A 13,163-nucleotide genomic window follows, 5' to 3' on the forward strand; every position below is an offset into this window, starting at 1 on the left:
CAGTTGTTCATTTTTGACAATGTGGCCTTATTTCTTTTACTAAACCCACATCACTTATTTAAAGTTCTGTACCTGTGCATTTATTTTTAATGAACACTTTATCTATAATTGAAGCCTTTTAATATGTTCTGCATATCTGTGTAAAGCGTCCCGCTTGTCTCGCCAGTTTCGCCTTTGGTTGCTGGGGCTTGGCTTTAGCCTGGCTTACGGGAGCATGTTCACCAAAATCTGGTGGGTTCACACGCTCTTCACCAAGAAGGACGAGAAGAAAGAGAAGAAGAAGGTGAGCGCGTGGGACAGGCGGGGGAACTGCGGGACAATGTGCTGACCAAATCCTTTTTCCTCCCGGCCGCGCTGCAGTGCCCTGCATTTCTGCAGCGAGACGGGGGAGCCCTGCTCCTCTCTGTCTTTATCTCCGCCATTCTGTCTCGCCTCCTTCTCTCGCGCGCGGGCACATTTGCAGATATGACTCACGTTGTTAGTCATGCATCTCTGCTTTATTTTCTGGCCCCCGTTCCGCTTTTCAGCTTCGACACGTCTCCGTCCCCCGTTATTTCTGCGGCTAGTGTGCTCTGCACATGCGTGCGTTTGGCCCCCGACTCGTCTCGTCCTGAAGCACGGGAAGCGCTGTGAGATGGGGCGCGGCAATCGCAGCGGGAGGGGGGGGATTAGAGCAGCTGTGGGATGTGCATGAATATGGATGAGCATTAAAGGCCCTGCTCGGAAATCCGACCTTCCGGGCCGTTATGATTTGAGCCATTCCAAGACGAATCGCGTTGACTTTCAACTCTCTTGATGTCCGTGCAAGGGCAATGTACTCAAGTGCTTCTGAAGTACTTTTTTGCCCGTACCTTTTTCCTTAGTCAGACATGTGTTGAGGGTGAGTCAGTTTAAGCCATTTCTCACACTTCAGAGGAAGATGGGTAACTGCGAGCATCACTTGAGCATCACTTGGTTCCGTCTCATTTGAACAGCCTGGCTGCCCAGAGGGGGCCAATAAACATTCCAACACACAGGGAGCTTGTGTCATGTCTGTTGCCCAGGAGAACTCTTGTGCTACATTAAAGATTTTGGAATGTTTGTAATGCTCAACCATGGAAGAACTGCTTGCTTTTATGTTAGGGGTCCACGAATAAACAAACCAGAGCCGCAGTTTCAAAAAGCAAGGGGAATATAGAAAAAAAGTAAAAAAAAATACAAATAAGGGACCATGTGAAGTAAATTACTTGGGTTTTGCAAATCAAGCAGGAATGCAATTCTAATGTTATTCTCTTCTATCAACAAATGTGTTCCATATGATTAATAAAAATAGACAAACTCTCAACTGCAAAACGACTTAGAAGTATGTGCCAGAGTTGGCTGATAGTGAACATAAAAATAAGTAATAAGGGTGCTAAGTAAAAAAAACTGTACATATTATTCCGCCCCCTTGTGGTAGCCAAAAGCTATTATTACAGATTGCATTAGAAAGAAAGAATGAAAGTGAAGTGATTTTCATGGTGAAACACTGCAGCACAGCACACAATGACACAATGAAATGTGTCCTATGCATTTAACCATCACCCTTGGAGAGCAGTGGGCAGCCATGACAGGTGCCCGGGGAGCAGTGTGTGGGGACGGTATTATGGGTCCATATCCTTACACACATGGATGAACTGAAGGCTTAACAAACTGTGCATTTTTATGCATCTAGTTTGAATACATTCGACAAGACACAACACTTCTACATAAATGTTTCTATATGAACTGCACATGTGTGTTTAATTCGTTTTTTTGCTGTTGTAATTGCTGTAAGAGAGACTCAGGACTGACTTGCAGTGATTCTGTATCCCAGCAGCACCTGGAACCGTGGAAGCTCTACGCCACAGTGGGAGTCCTGCTGGCCATCGATGTCCTGTCCCTCATGATCTGGCAAATCGTGGACCCTCTACTCATCACTATCGAGGTGCGGTGAGGCTTCTGATATCTGAAACCCATCTTTCACCCATCGTTTGCGTCTTTCATTTTGTTGCAATTACAGTATCTCTTATCTGCTAATATCCAGTTTCACTTGGTAATGTACTTTATATTGTAAAATATACAGTAAAATGCATTAATTTGGACTATACAAATCAGTTTTTTGCACTTTTTTATCAATTTTTTTATGATAAGAATTTCCTTACTCGGTCCTTGGTTCTGGGAAATGTGATTTCTAAATTAATTAGTCGAACAGAAGCTCTGAGCCGTTCTTGAGAGACAGAACTGCTTTTTTCCTCGCTGTAGAACTTCACCACAGAAGCTCCAAAAGGAGACCTGGACGTCCTGATTCAGCCGCAGCTGAAGCACTGCAGCTCAAAGAAGATGAACACATGGCTGGGTATCGCCAACGTCTTTCCCCTGAGCTTCCTCTTATCTCCTCCCTCTCTCTACCCCCTCGCCCTCCCTGTCTCTTATTCTTTCCATTTCTTTCTTTCTTTCAGCACCACTGTCTCCTCTCCCCGAACATGCAGCCTTATCTCCTTCCTCCTGCTCACTCTCTTTTTTTCCCTCCATTCCATATCACCCCTTCCACCCTCCTTCTATCTCACGCTCCCTCCTGCTCTCCCCCATCCCTCAATCGCTCCAGAATTCTCTCTGAAGTTTCTTCAATTTACACGAAAATTCCTTCCACTTCCACTCTCGCTCTGTCATAACTGTGGCACTATCACCAGCAACGTATGTCCACTTATTTACCTTTCAAGTCTGAAGATGAGAGCCCACCAGCCCTCAGGGTGCATTTTCCACAATCCGACTTGGTCGAGCACAGTTGCATGGTGCTGATCAGAAATCAAAGTGATATTTAAAGCTGACATGGGGAAAACACATTCATCTAAGATGCTTTGACCAGAGAACTGTATGCATAATTATATTTTAGACAGGTTTTCATAATTTATCAGTTATGCATATTAATATATCGTTAGGTATTTTTTTACTTTCAGGTGTGGTGTACGGCTACAAAGGACTGCTTTTACTCTTGGGGATATTTCTGGCTTATGAAACCAAGTCAATCTCAACTGAGAAGATTAATGACCATCGAGCTGTGGGCATGGCCATCTACAATGTGGCTGTAAGTGCCTCTGTTTCACTGGGGAATGCAAAATGAATTTTTTTAAAGTGATCACATGACCTGACTAACATGAAAACAGTAAAGAACCGAGATAACAGCAAGTGGACTTTTGGTTTATTTTGGACACACTTACTTTATGGAGGTCAGTAGAGATGAGAATCAGCGTTCAATTACAACCTCCACTCCTGTAGATGGCACTGTATAGCTGGGTACTTTAAATGTACATACTGGGATATTCCATGAAATAAAAACAAGTTGAAATACTGTTAAAGCTTTTGCTTTGGTTACTTTTTTTTAGATTTGATTTGAAAATGTGAAAATAAAGACCCATAAATTAGTAGGTATGTTGAAATGTTGATCTGGTGGTGAGCATGTTGTGTTTATGGACATCACAAGACTGGTTAGTGCCTCTGATTGGTTGATGCTTGGAAGTTAAGACTTGGTCCACTTTCGGCTGCAAGAAACACATGCTTAGTTGAGAGTCTGCCTTGACACCAGCGCTGCGTAGGTGTCAGTGCAGGATTGGCTCTTCTGCAGTTCCGCAGCCAGGCCCAGGTTCACCAGTGGTGACCTTGCAGGTTCAATTCCTGACCTGCCAAGGCGCCACTGAGGTCCCCTTGATCAAAATACCGTCCCCACACCCTGTCAGGGCTGCCCACTGCTCACCAAGGGTGATGGGTTAGATGCAGAAGACACGTTTCATTGTGTCACATTGCGCTATGCTATGTGTCACAATGACAAAAACAATCACTTTCACTTTCAGAGAACCAGCGTTGCTAAATTGGCCCAGTTGTGATTGGTTTAGTTTGTGTTCCCCCAGTGGCGGACTGACACGTTCTCTGGGAGATGTTCTTACTCAGTGCACAAAGCATGCCGGGATAAGCTCCTGGATCTCGGATAAGCGGGTTAGGGAAAAATGGATGGGTGGAAAAAAATATCTCAAAATATTACAGTGCACCGCTCGTACAGTGTATCGCTTATGAATATAGAATGAGGGCCGCTGTGTGAAAAGGATGCCAAGAACCCTTTAAGACTGTAAGTGTAAGTGCAGGCTATAGAAAAGGTGCATGCAGTGGGAATCTGGCAGTAATTTCTCTCGTTTCTTGACGATGCTTGACTCATTGGCAAACATTTTAATGGTGGCAATAATTTCTCTGCGAAGGATCATTTGCATGATTTGTTGGTACTTGGCTCGGCTCCTGACCTGGCAACCAAACGAATGAGTGGGAAGTGACCCTTAACTGGCGCCCACATCTGCATACCTGCAGCTCCGTATCAGCCTCTGAAAGGAAGCTCGACAGAGTGTTTCCATTTTTCTCTAGCACCTATTTCCAGAAGTGGGTTAATGAAGGCACGTCTCTCTCTCTCTCTCTCTTGTTCTCTCTGTAGGTGTTATGCATGATTACAGCGCCTGTCACTATGATCCTGTCTTCCCAGCAGAATGCATCTTTCGCCTTCGCCTCACTGGCCATCATCTTCTCTGTGTACATCACTCTGGTCGTGCTGTTTGTACCCAAGGTTTGCAAAGTTGCCTTCTCTTTATAATGAAATTATTTTGTATATTGACCAATTACTATAAACAGCTATTTTTGCTAAGTAGAGGCCTTTCTTTTCGGATCAAGATGAGGAAGAGAGCTTAATCGCTTGCATTCTCTGAGGTGTTTGTCATAGCATTACAATCTGGTTACATCCACATTATTATTATCTCAAAAACAAACTGAAATCAGCCTTATTATAACCTGTGATGTTGGCTGGAAATGAAGAGACCAGCGTGCCACAGCTCACAAAGGCCCCGCTTTGCCATTTTTCCACGGAGTGCAGAATCAAATGGCTTCCATGAAGGATTCCTGCCACGGTAACAAAACCAGCAGGGCTCAAAAGACGCTGCGCCTTCGCTCTCTCAGGTTGCCCCACTGAGCCGCTAACGCGTTGGCTGTGTGCACAGATTCGCCGCCTGATCACGCGGGGCGAGTGGCAGTCGGAGCAGCAGGACACGCTGAAGACCGCCTCGTCCACCAACAACAACGATGAGGAGAAGTCCCGTCAGCTGGAGCGCGAGAACCGAGAGCTGCAGAAGATCATACAACAGGTGAGCGTTCCCTCTCCAGACGCAACCGTCTGTCAGTCTATGATGAGCCATGCAAAGTTTTACTTGCCCTTGCTTTTAATTTGTTGGCAGCAGTGGGCATAAGATGAACTATTCACCGAAAGGCATTCATTCATTTAGGATTTTCATAAATACAGGGGTAAAACAAGAACGATCCACTTGGTGGCCATCTGTCTCGTGAAGAAGTGGGTCATTTTGTTGCCACGTAATTCTATCTGTCATCCACAACACATGATTTTTTTTAAATGGGAGGAGCCCAATGATTGACAGCTTCCGGATTTAAACCCCGCCCATCAACACGCCACGTGCGCAAGCATCATTAGAAACCATGTTCTGGCTGACAGAAATAATTACGCACCTACCAAAAGCTAGCATTGCTACTTCAGATCTTGTGTGTTTTATCTATTTATCTACACATGCTTAACACATCCCGCCGCTCTAAGCAGCAGTTTAAAAATAATGCAGGATTTTTTAAATCCTGTTACCTGGTCATGCATTGGTCGCCTTGCAAAAAAAAAAAATAATAATGGCAACGTGTGAACATTTGGTGTAATCGGCATTCATTGCTTATCATTTTGGGAACAACTATTTTCAGCAAGTATCACAGCTTGTAAACCCTTTTTGATTAGATTCTTTCGGTGCCTAATTTGTGTGCTCAGACGTTTTCATTTCGCTATCGATCACTTTCATTTACTTTAAATGAATTGCGCTATCAATAAAAATGTGCACACAACGTTCAGTCAGTATTTATATGAGAAAGGTAAGGTGCAAAAACCAGAACGAATGCTAAAGCTTTTCTCCCAGAAGCGTGATTTTACTTTGACTCCCTGCTTTACCCCCACATCCGCAGTGGTTGGGGCAGTGGTGGCCTAGCGGGTAAGGACGCGGCCCCATAATCGGATCCCGAACCGCCAAGGTGCCACCGAGCAAAGCACCGTCCCCACACGCTGCTCCCCGGGCGCCTGTCATGGCTGCCCACTGCTCACTCAGGGTGATGGTTAAAAGCAGAGTTGCACGTTGTAACCGTGTGTGTTGGTGGTCTAGTGGTGAGCGTAGCTGCCCTCCAAGCAGTTGACCTGGGTTCGATTCCGGGCCAACACAATCCAAGTTTTGAGGCAGTGGTGGCCTAGTGGTTAAGGAAGGTTGCCGGCTCAAATCTGCCAAAGGTGGCACCAAGCAAAGCACCGTCCCCACACGCTGCTCCCCGGGCGCCTGTCATGGCTGCCCACTGCTCACTCAGGTTAAAATCACAGTTGCACGTTGTAACCGTGTGTGTTGGTGGTCTAGTGGTGAGCGTAGCTGCCCTCCAAGCAGTTGACCTGGGTTCGATTCCGGGCCAACACAATCCAAGTTTTGAGGCAGTGGTGGCCTAGTGGTTAAGGAAGGTTGCCGGATCAAATCCGCCAAAGGTGGCACCAAGCAAAGCACCGTCCCCACACACTGCTCCCCGGGACGCTTTTTGTTGTGTCGCCGTGTGCCGTGCTGCAGCGTTTCACAATGACAATCATTTCACTTTCAGAAAGAGGAGCGCGTGTCGGAGCTGCGCAGCCAGTTAGCCGAGCGGCAGGCGCTCCGCTCGCGACGCCGCCCGTCTGGCCAGACTCAGAACCATACTGGGCCGCAGCAGCCTCCCCCCTCCCAGGCCGAGCCCAAACAGCTGTCGCAGCCTCCAGGCTACTCGCCCGCCGACAAGCTGTCCTCCTCCATCCCGCCCTCGTTCTCCAACTCCTCCAACCTCTACCAGCCCGACAGCAAGCTCAGCCGGAACCACTGCCACAACAGTCGCCTGCCGCTGCTCTACAAGTGACAGCCGGAGACTCCCGAGGCTGCGGCGCCAGGGCCAGGTGCAATACATCTTTCATGTAGCGTCATTGAGTCTGTGTGGCGAACCTCCGCACTCCCTTCGTGTTTTTTTTTTTCTCTCACCGTCCGATCCCTCATCCACTGTAGAAACGATTGTTCGACAATGGTGACATCCCAGGGGATCACATTTGCACTATGTACTTCTATTGGACAATGCAACAGATCCGGAGCTAGCACATGCTGTTAGACTGTACATAGCACGGAACTCACAAGTGTCAGCAGTCCACCCCTGTACGCACTGACAGTGTGCTGCATTTGCACCAGGTTTTACCACTTGTGTGACTGTGGTGGCTATCAACAGAAGATAGTAATGGAGGAAATGTACACTGTTAAAAAACAACAACGAGAAACGTAAAGAACAATCACGGTTTATGATAAACCTTTGGAAACAGGATCGTTATTATTTAAGGGGAATAAAAAGCTATAGGTACTTTTGGAAACATTTGAAGTTCCCAAAACCATTTCTTTTTACAGTTTAGTTGTTTTTGTAACGCGGAGGGTCCACACGTCTGTGTTGGTCCAAATGGAGACAATCATTTGTCCTGCACAGATCTTTACACGGTCTTATTACGTGAGCGCCACCTGCTGGAAACAATTGCACACTCCTAATCTTATTTCATCTTGTTTACAGTAGGATTCTTATAAAATGTATATACAGTGGATTTGACGATGAAAAGCGAGAGATGTTTTGACTTCCAATGTACACTTTTTTTGTAAAATATGCTCATAAATGACACAAATACTACATAGCGGGAGGGGCTGAAGTGATGTAAGAATAAAGCAGTTCCATCACTGAAAACTAATGTCAATAAATGTACATAAATTCACATTTATTTATTCACTTAGTTGTTCGTGTACGCATCTGGGTTTGTTTTAAAGCCTCATTATTATTATTACTTTTTTGTATGTCGAGTGCCCCATTTAGCAATATAGCTCAGGTATGCATTTACGAATGGACTGTTCATCTCACGTTTCATGTACACTTTTAAAGTTTACCCCCTACACACATGCTACTGGAAAACAAGCACATACCACACATTTCCAGGTGGTTTTGTTATCACTGCTGTATATCGAAAATATCTTACTATATTTGAGGTTATATGCAAAGAGGAAAAAAAAACATAGAAATAATGGACATTAAATTTAAAAAAATTCACTCTTGTGTGTTTCTTTCTTTTTGTTGATGTCTCGGCTGGTTTATTTTGCTCCAGTGTCTGGGAACACCTGAAACAAAACCAAAAAAAAAAAAAAAACAAGAAAAAGATTACACTTAATATTAATAAAAGGCTTGCTCATGAATCATTATAGTTGCAGGAAGCTAGTTCGACTGAACAATAGTCTACTGTTCAATCGGCACAAAGTGGCAATTATTACTCTCGTCATTGTTTTAAAGTAGAGGATACATAAGTAATGACCAGCGTGGGTTTTTATTTTGATGAAAAAGCCGACGAAACGAGTGGGTCAGTAGTAAGCCGGGGCCGGAGGCGTCTGAGGTATCCGGGAAAACCCCAGCGTGCATTTTCTGTGACGTCATCACGCCCAGACGTTGCAGAGGGCGCGGCGGCAGGAACTGGCGCGAACTTCCCGCCGTGTAATAATCCCGGTTTGCATCACCACGCGATTAAAGGCTGAAATGAGTTCCCACGTCGCCGGGAGTGTTTTATTACGTAATAAATTACTGAGCATTACAACACTTTCATTAAATACTACATCAATACCAAATAAATATTTCAGTAAACAAATAAATAAGAACAAAATAAATAAATACATCAAATGCATATACATAATGTTTATGACTAGAAATAAGTCTTATATCAGCACTATTTAGTCTGAATAGCACAACATTTGTAGTGGTTCTAAAATTTCAAGAAGATTTCAGCATAATTTTGTACAAAAGGTACAAAAATGTTAACGAACAGTTATAAACTGCATCATATGAATCTTCACAGTCCAGTAAAGATGTCCTGTAGCAGGCCTGAGGACAACGTTGTCGTTTTAATATAAAACATTGACTTAGTTCTGGTCTAATGTCTAGCGCTTATTTCCCTTCACAAGGCAAAGACTCCAAAGAAGGTCTTGCCGTGGTCGTCTTCTAGACTCTCCAGGCCGATGCTCTCCGTCCACAGCTCATCTCCTTGCTGCAGCTGAAAGACGGCCCCAAGGTAAATGCCGCTGTACGAGCGCTGGCCGTCATCCACCTTCGACTCCGAGAGCGCAAGGCAGGCCGACCTGTCACCACTCAGGAGGGTGGTGGGCTCTCCAATCATGTTGGAGAAGCGCCGGATGGTGTGCACGAGAGTGGGGTTCTCCTGGACAGCCGCTTTGGAGCACCTCACGGCAAACGAGGCCTGGCTGTAGATGAAGTAGATGCCTGTTTCTGGAATGATGATCTTGTTCTCTTTCAGGCTGAGGCCGCCCTGGTAGAAAGCATTGTTGATTCCGCTCTTCCACTCCAAGGATTCACCCTCTTTGTGACCTATCAGTGGGAACAAAAGGGTAAGAAACGTGTGTGCAAGCAGAACTCTGCTGGAAAATACTATTTAGAATTGCAACATGTGTGGAGTTTGTTTTGGAGAATTTCGGATACCTTACCTTCCAAATGCATGGCGGCATTTGCTTTCCCAGCGATCTGTTTCAGCGACTGCTTGTGCTCTAAAACCAGAAGGGCATGGGTCATTCAAAAAGGCCTTATTATGACACCATAATGAATGCCCTATTCATCGTTCTTCTCTAAACTACTTTCATCAAACACGCACCTCTGTGTGTGAGGTCTTCCAGTTCTTCTTTCCACCTTTGATTCTGTCCATGTTCCCCTTCCTGCCTCTGCTACAAAAGCAGAATCAAGACAAGTTAGTCACAAGCCATCAATGCAAGCTTTATTAAGAATAATAGGTTAGAGCAGCTTAATGTACTGAGAAGCCTCACCTGCATGTACCAGGCGAGGAACAAGGAGCACACAGCAGCGAGAAGGACCATGACCACCACCTTCCACACCCAGCTGCAAGATCTCTTTTCTCTCAGCACCGCCACCTGGGTCGCCTGCCGCAGGCCAGTCTCCACATCCAGCGGTGTCATTTTGTACTCAACCATCACGGCCGTTGGTCTTCAGAAGCAAAGTCTTAGTTCCTTCCAGGAGGTTCTGCTGTAGGATGTGATGCAGCTGCAGAAGTTGTTCTTTTAAGCCGCTGCCTGAGGGGAAGTCCGGTGATGTCACGCAAGCAGCTATTTAGAGATGGGAGGTGGTTTCAGAGTGTGGAGAACTTTTGTTGTGTTTCTACTACTTCACTTGCTCTCTCTTAAACACAGACACACACACACCCGTTCTGCCTTGACACGCACTCATCTTTGTTTCTTACCAATCCCGTTTCCTTGATGCTTATAATTTATAACAATAATAGTTTATTCCTCGTGGACCACAGAAGGTTGAACAATTACCCCAAATTGTTAATTAATTAAATAAGTATAATCAATGATATAATACCCTGTTGGGTGGTAGAAAATCATGCATAACTAGAATTAAATAGAATTTGAGAAGGAAACTGAGATTTGCAATCTTGTCTCTTTTCAGCAGGAATCAGTGTAAATAGATTTTTTTTTTTAAAGTTCCTGAGTTTATCAGAGCACGGCCTATGTGAGGCAAACCACAAGCTGCTTTCCAGTTTTTGCTGGATGGTCCCTTGATGGAATTGTCTCGAAACATTTCACTTCTCCATCCTCCATGTAGATACCAGGCAGGAAGGTGCACGGGACTGCCCGACAGCCTTGAGGTTAATGAGCTGACTTCAGGCCCAAACTGTGCACACGGGTCTCTCAGATGTTCCTGGACCTGACTATCTGGTTGCCTGGGAGGGAAGAGCAAAAAAAAACTCCCAGCTATTATGCTATGGATGGAGTCCCTCATCCGACACGTTACACGCAATGATTTTACACGCAATGACATTACACGCAATGACATTACACGCAATGGCAATCACTGGCAAAAAGAAAAAAAGTAGCTGGATGACATCACTGTAATAGAGGTGGTAGATATTCCGGTTCTTGCACTCCTAGACTAAACATCATGACAACGTTGGGTCATTGCTTAGTTATTGAAAATAAAAAAGGGAAAACTAAAAAGAAAGTTTTACAGAGGGAATACTTTTTGTGCTTTTTGAAATTCTGTTCTCCTGGAGTGGTTTCTGTCTTTCACTTTCCTTTTTCTTTGGCACTTTCTCTAGAGTGCTTAATTTGTTTTCTTGCCAGATTATTTTTAATGTGTTAAAATCAGATCAATGAGAAATTATGATAAAAGCTAAGGAAACCATGCAGTGAGGCACTATTAACATAATTTGAGATCAATTGTGGGTCATAGGTCGCTATCTCATCTCATTCTATTTTTGACACGCGCCTATGCTTCACTTTAACATTATCACTGCAATTCAGAGACAGATGCAGAGGAAGATATATTTGACCATGAGGGCAGTTAAAACAAATGCAAGGTTGTGTTTGGAAATCCCAAAATGACTAAAAAAACATTATCTCAACTGCTGCCATTGAATTAATAATATTACTATTTTTGTATGGTAATTTACTTTGAGGTAGTTATGACTCAGTAGGCCAGTAGGTTTTTTTTGTGATAAATGATAAAAGAGAGACTCACTGGTATGTAGGCATATAGGTTATTCATTAAACATTTTTCCTTTGTTGGTGCTTCCCTGATAGCACAGGTTTCCATCAGGTTAGGATTTCCATGAGCATTCCATGAACAAATCAAATTAATATTTTTGACCTTGATATGAATAGAATAGTTATTAAACAAATTTCAAATTGCTTAACACTGAACATACAGGACCAATTGGTACCAAAAGAGTGTTTGGTGACCATGTGTTTAAAGAAATGTTTTTAAACACAAATTTATATCACAATATGGCAATCTTTAGTTTTAGCCCTCTTGTAAAGTTTTAATGACATTAATTGTTTATTGTGTTGCAGAATTATATGGTTTGGTGCGAAATCTAACACGTGCAGTTACATTAAAGGGCAGTTCTAAAGTTCAGGAGCAAAGCACACATACAATGTGATGTCTGTTTGAAAAAGTCAAAACCTGCGGCACAAACACATCCTGCCACAGCTCATGGCAGGATGTGTATGTGGGTTGACAGGCCTGTAAATGCGACCTCTATCTGGAAGCTGAGTCAACAGCAGACAGTGTCAGTCCCACCAACACTCATCTTCCAGGGTCTGAAACAATACACAAGAATAAACAAATAGACTAGAGTTTTCATGATAACGTACTCATTCGTCTGGTCAGTTTACCATTGAGAGCAGTCTTGTGAGCATTTTTATGTGAGCTATGTGCTATCTGAAGTCTGAAACCATAACTTCTGCAAAAAAATGGACATAACTTCTGTCAAACTTGACATCATTTGTAGAAGCAGAGGTTGACGAAGAGGTCTGTCTGGTATTTCCATCGTAAAGCCCATAAGATTCATGATGTTTGGTAGGACAGAAGAGAAATTGAAAAAAAGAAGTGTAAGTGGGTCTAATGTTTGCCTCAGATCACTTGTTGTGATAAACTGAGGCAGCTACCGCTGTATTTCAAGATGAAGTACTTCTGAGCATCTTTCAGATTCCCCCAAAAAGCTACAATAGATATTTATGAATATTCATAGATTACAGCATCTACTGTCTACCTGGACCCTCTACTGACTGTGGAATCTCTCTGGGGAGATTCTGTAGAATGCCACGGTTGCTGAGGAAACGTGACAGCACTGCGCTTGTCGAGAGTAGGAAAGGAGATCACCTTCTTTGATGGTTTCCTTCCAACTACGCGGAGGCTCTGCCTTTATATTAAATGGAAAAATTAAGTTATAGATTATTGTAATAATTAACAAAAATAATAAAACATTAAAAAGTGTAATAATAATCATAAATAGACAAATAATAGCAATAATGATTATTATTATTGGTGTTATTGGTATTTGTTTATGACTATTACTTATTATTATTTGCTGTAGCAATTGAACAAGGAGAACATGGCTATTTTTAAATCACCATCAAGCAATAGGATGTTGAAATTTTCCAAAAATCCTTAATGTATCATGAACAACATGACATGTCATTGCACCA

At 43.6% G+C, this 13,163-nt stretch overlaps 2 protein-coding genes across 6 annotated transcripts in view; one reads left to right on the forward strand and one right to left on the reverse strand.

Annotated features, from left to right (window-relative positions):
- gabbr1a (gamma-aminobutyric acid (GABA) B receptor, 1a) overlaps positions 1-8,211 on the forward strand; it is a 32,906-nt gene extending 24,695 nt beyond the window's left edge. Inside the window, exons 18-24 of one of the 5 annotated variants that reach the window (XM_028979479.1) lie at positions 167-283; positions 1,835-1,945; positions 2,263-2,356; positions 2,958-3,085; positions 4,475-4,603; positions 5,031-5,174; positions 6,712-8,211. In XM_028979479.1, the coding sequence (XP_028835312.1) occupies positions 167-283; positions 1,835-1,945; positions 2,263-2,356; positions 2,958-3,085; positions 4,475-4,603; positions 5,031-5,174; positions 6,712-6,999 (1,011 nt within the window). In that variant the 3' untranslated portion in view covers positions 7,000-8,211. Of the gene's footprint in view, positions 1-166; positions 284-1,834; positions 1,946-2,262; positions 3,086-4,474; positions 5,175-6,711 lie in introns of those variants that run through there. The other 4 variants (XM_028979480.1, XM_028979482.1, XM_028979483.1 and 1 more) reach the window with 4 other exon arrangements.
- Positions 8,212-8,838: 627 nt separating this feature from the next.
- tnfb (tumor necrosis factor b (TNF superfamily, member 2)) lies at positions 8,839-10,207 on the reverse strand. Its single transcript, XM_028980188.1, has 4 exons — positions 9,981-10,207; positions 9,812-9,881; positions 9,648-9,707; positions 8,839-9,531 (listed from the first exon to the last, which is right to left on the reverse strand). The coding sequence occupies exons 1-4, from the start codon at positions 10,143-10,145 to the stop codon at positions 9,104-9,106; spliced, it is 723 nt and encodes a 240-aa protein (XP_028836021.1). The 5' UTR covers positions 10,146-10,207; the 3' UTR covers positions 8,839-9,103.
- Positions 10,208-13,163: the final 2,956 nt, after the last annotated feature.

The sequence above is a fragment of the Denticeps clupeoides genome, chromosome 5 (genome assembly GCF_900700375.1).
Source record: "Denticeps clupeoides chromosome 5, fDenClu1.1, whole genome shotgun sequence".
NCBI lineage: Eukaryota > Metazoa > Chordata > Actinopteri > Clupeiformes > Denticipitidae > Denticeps > Denticeps clupeoides.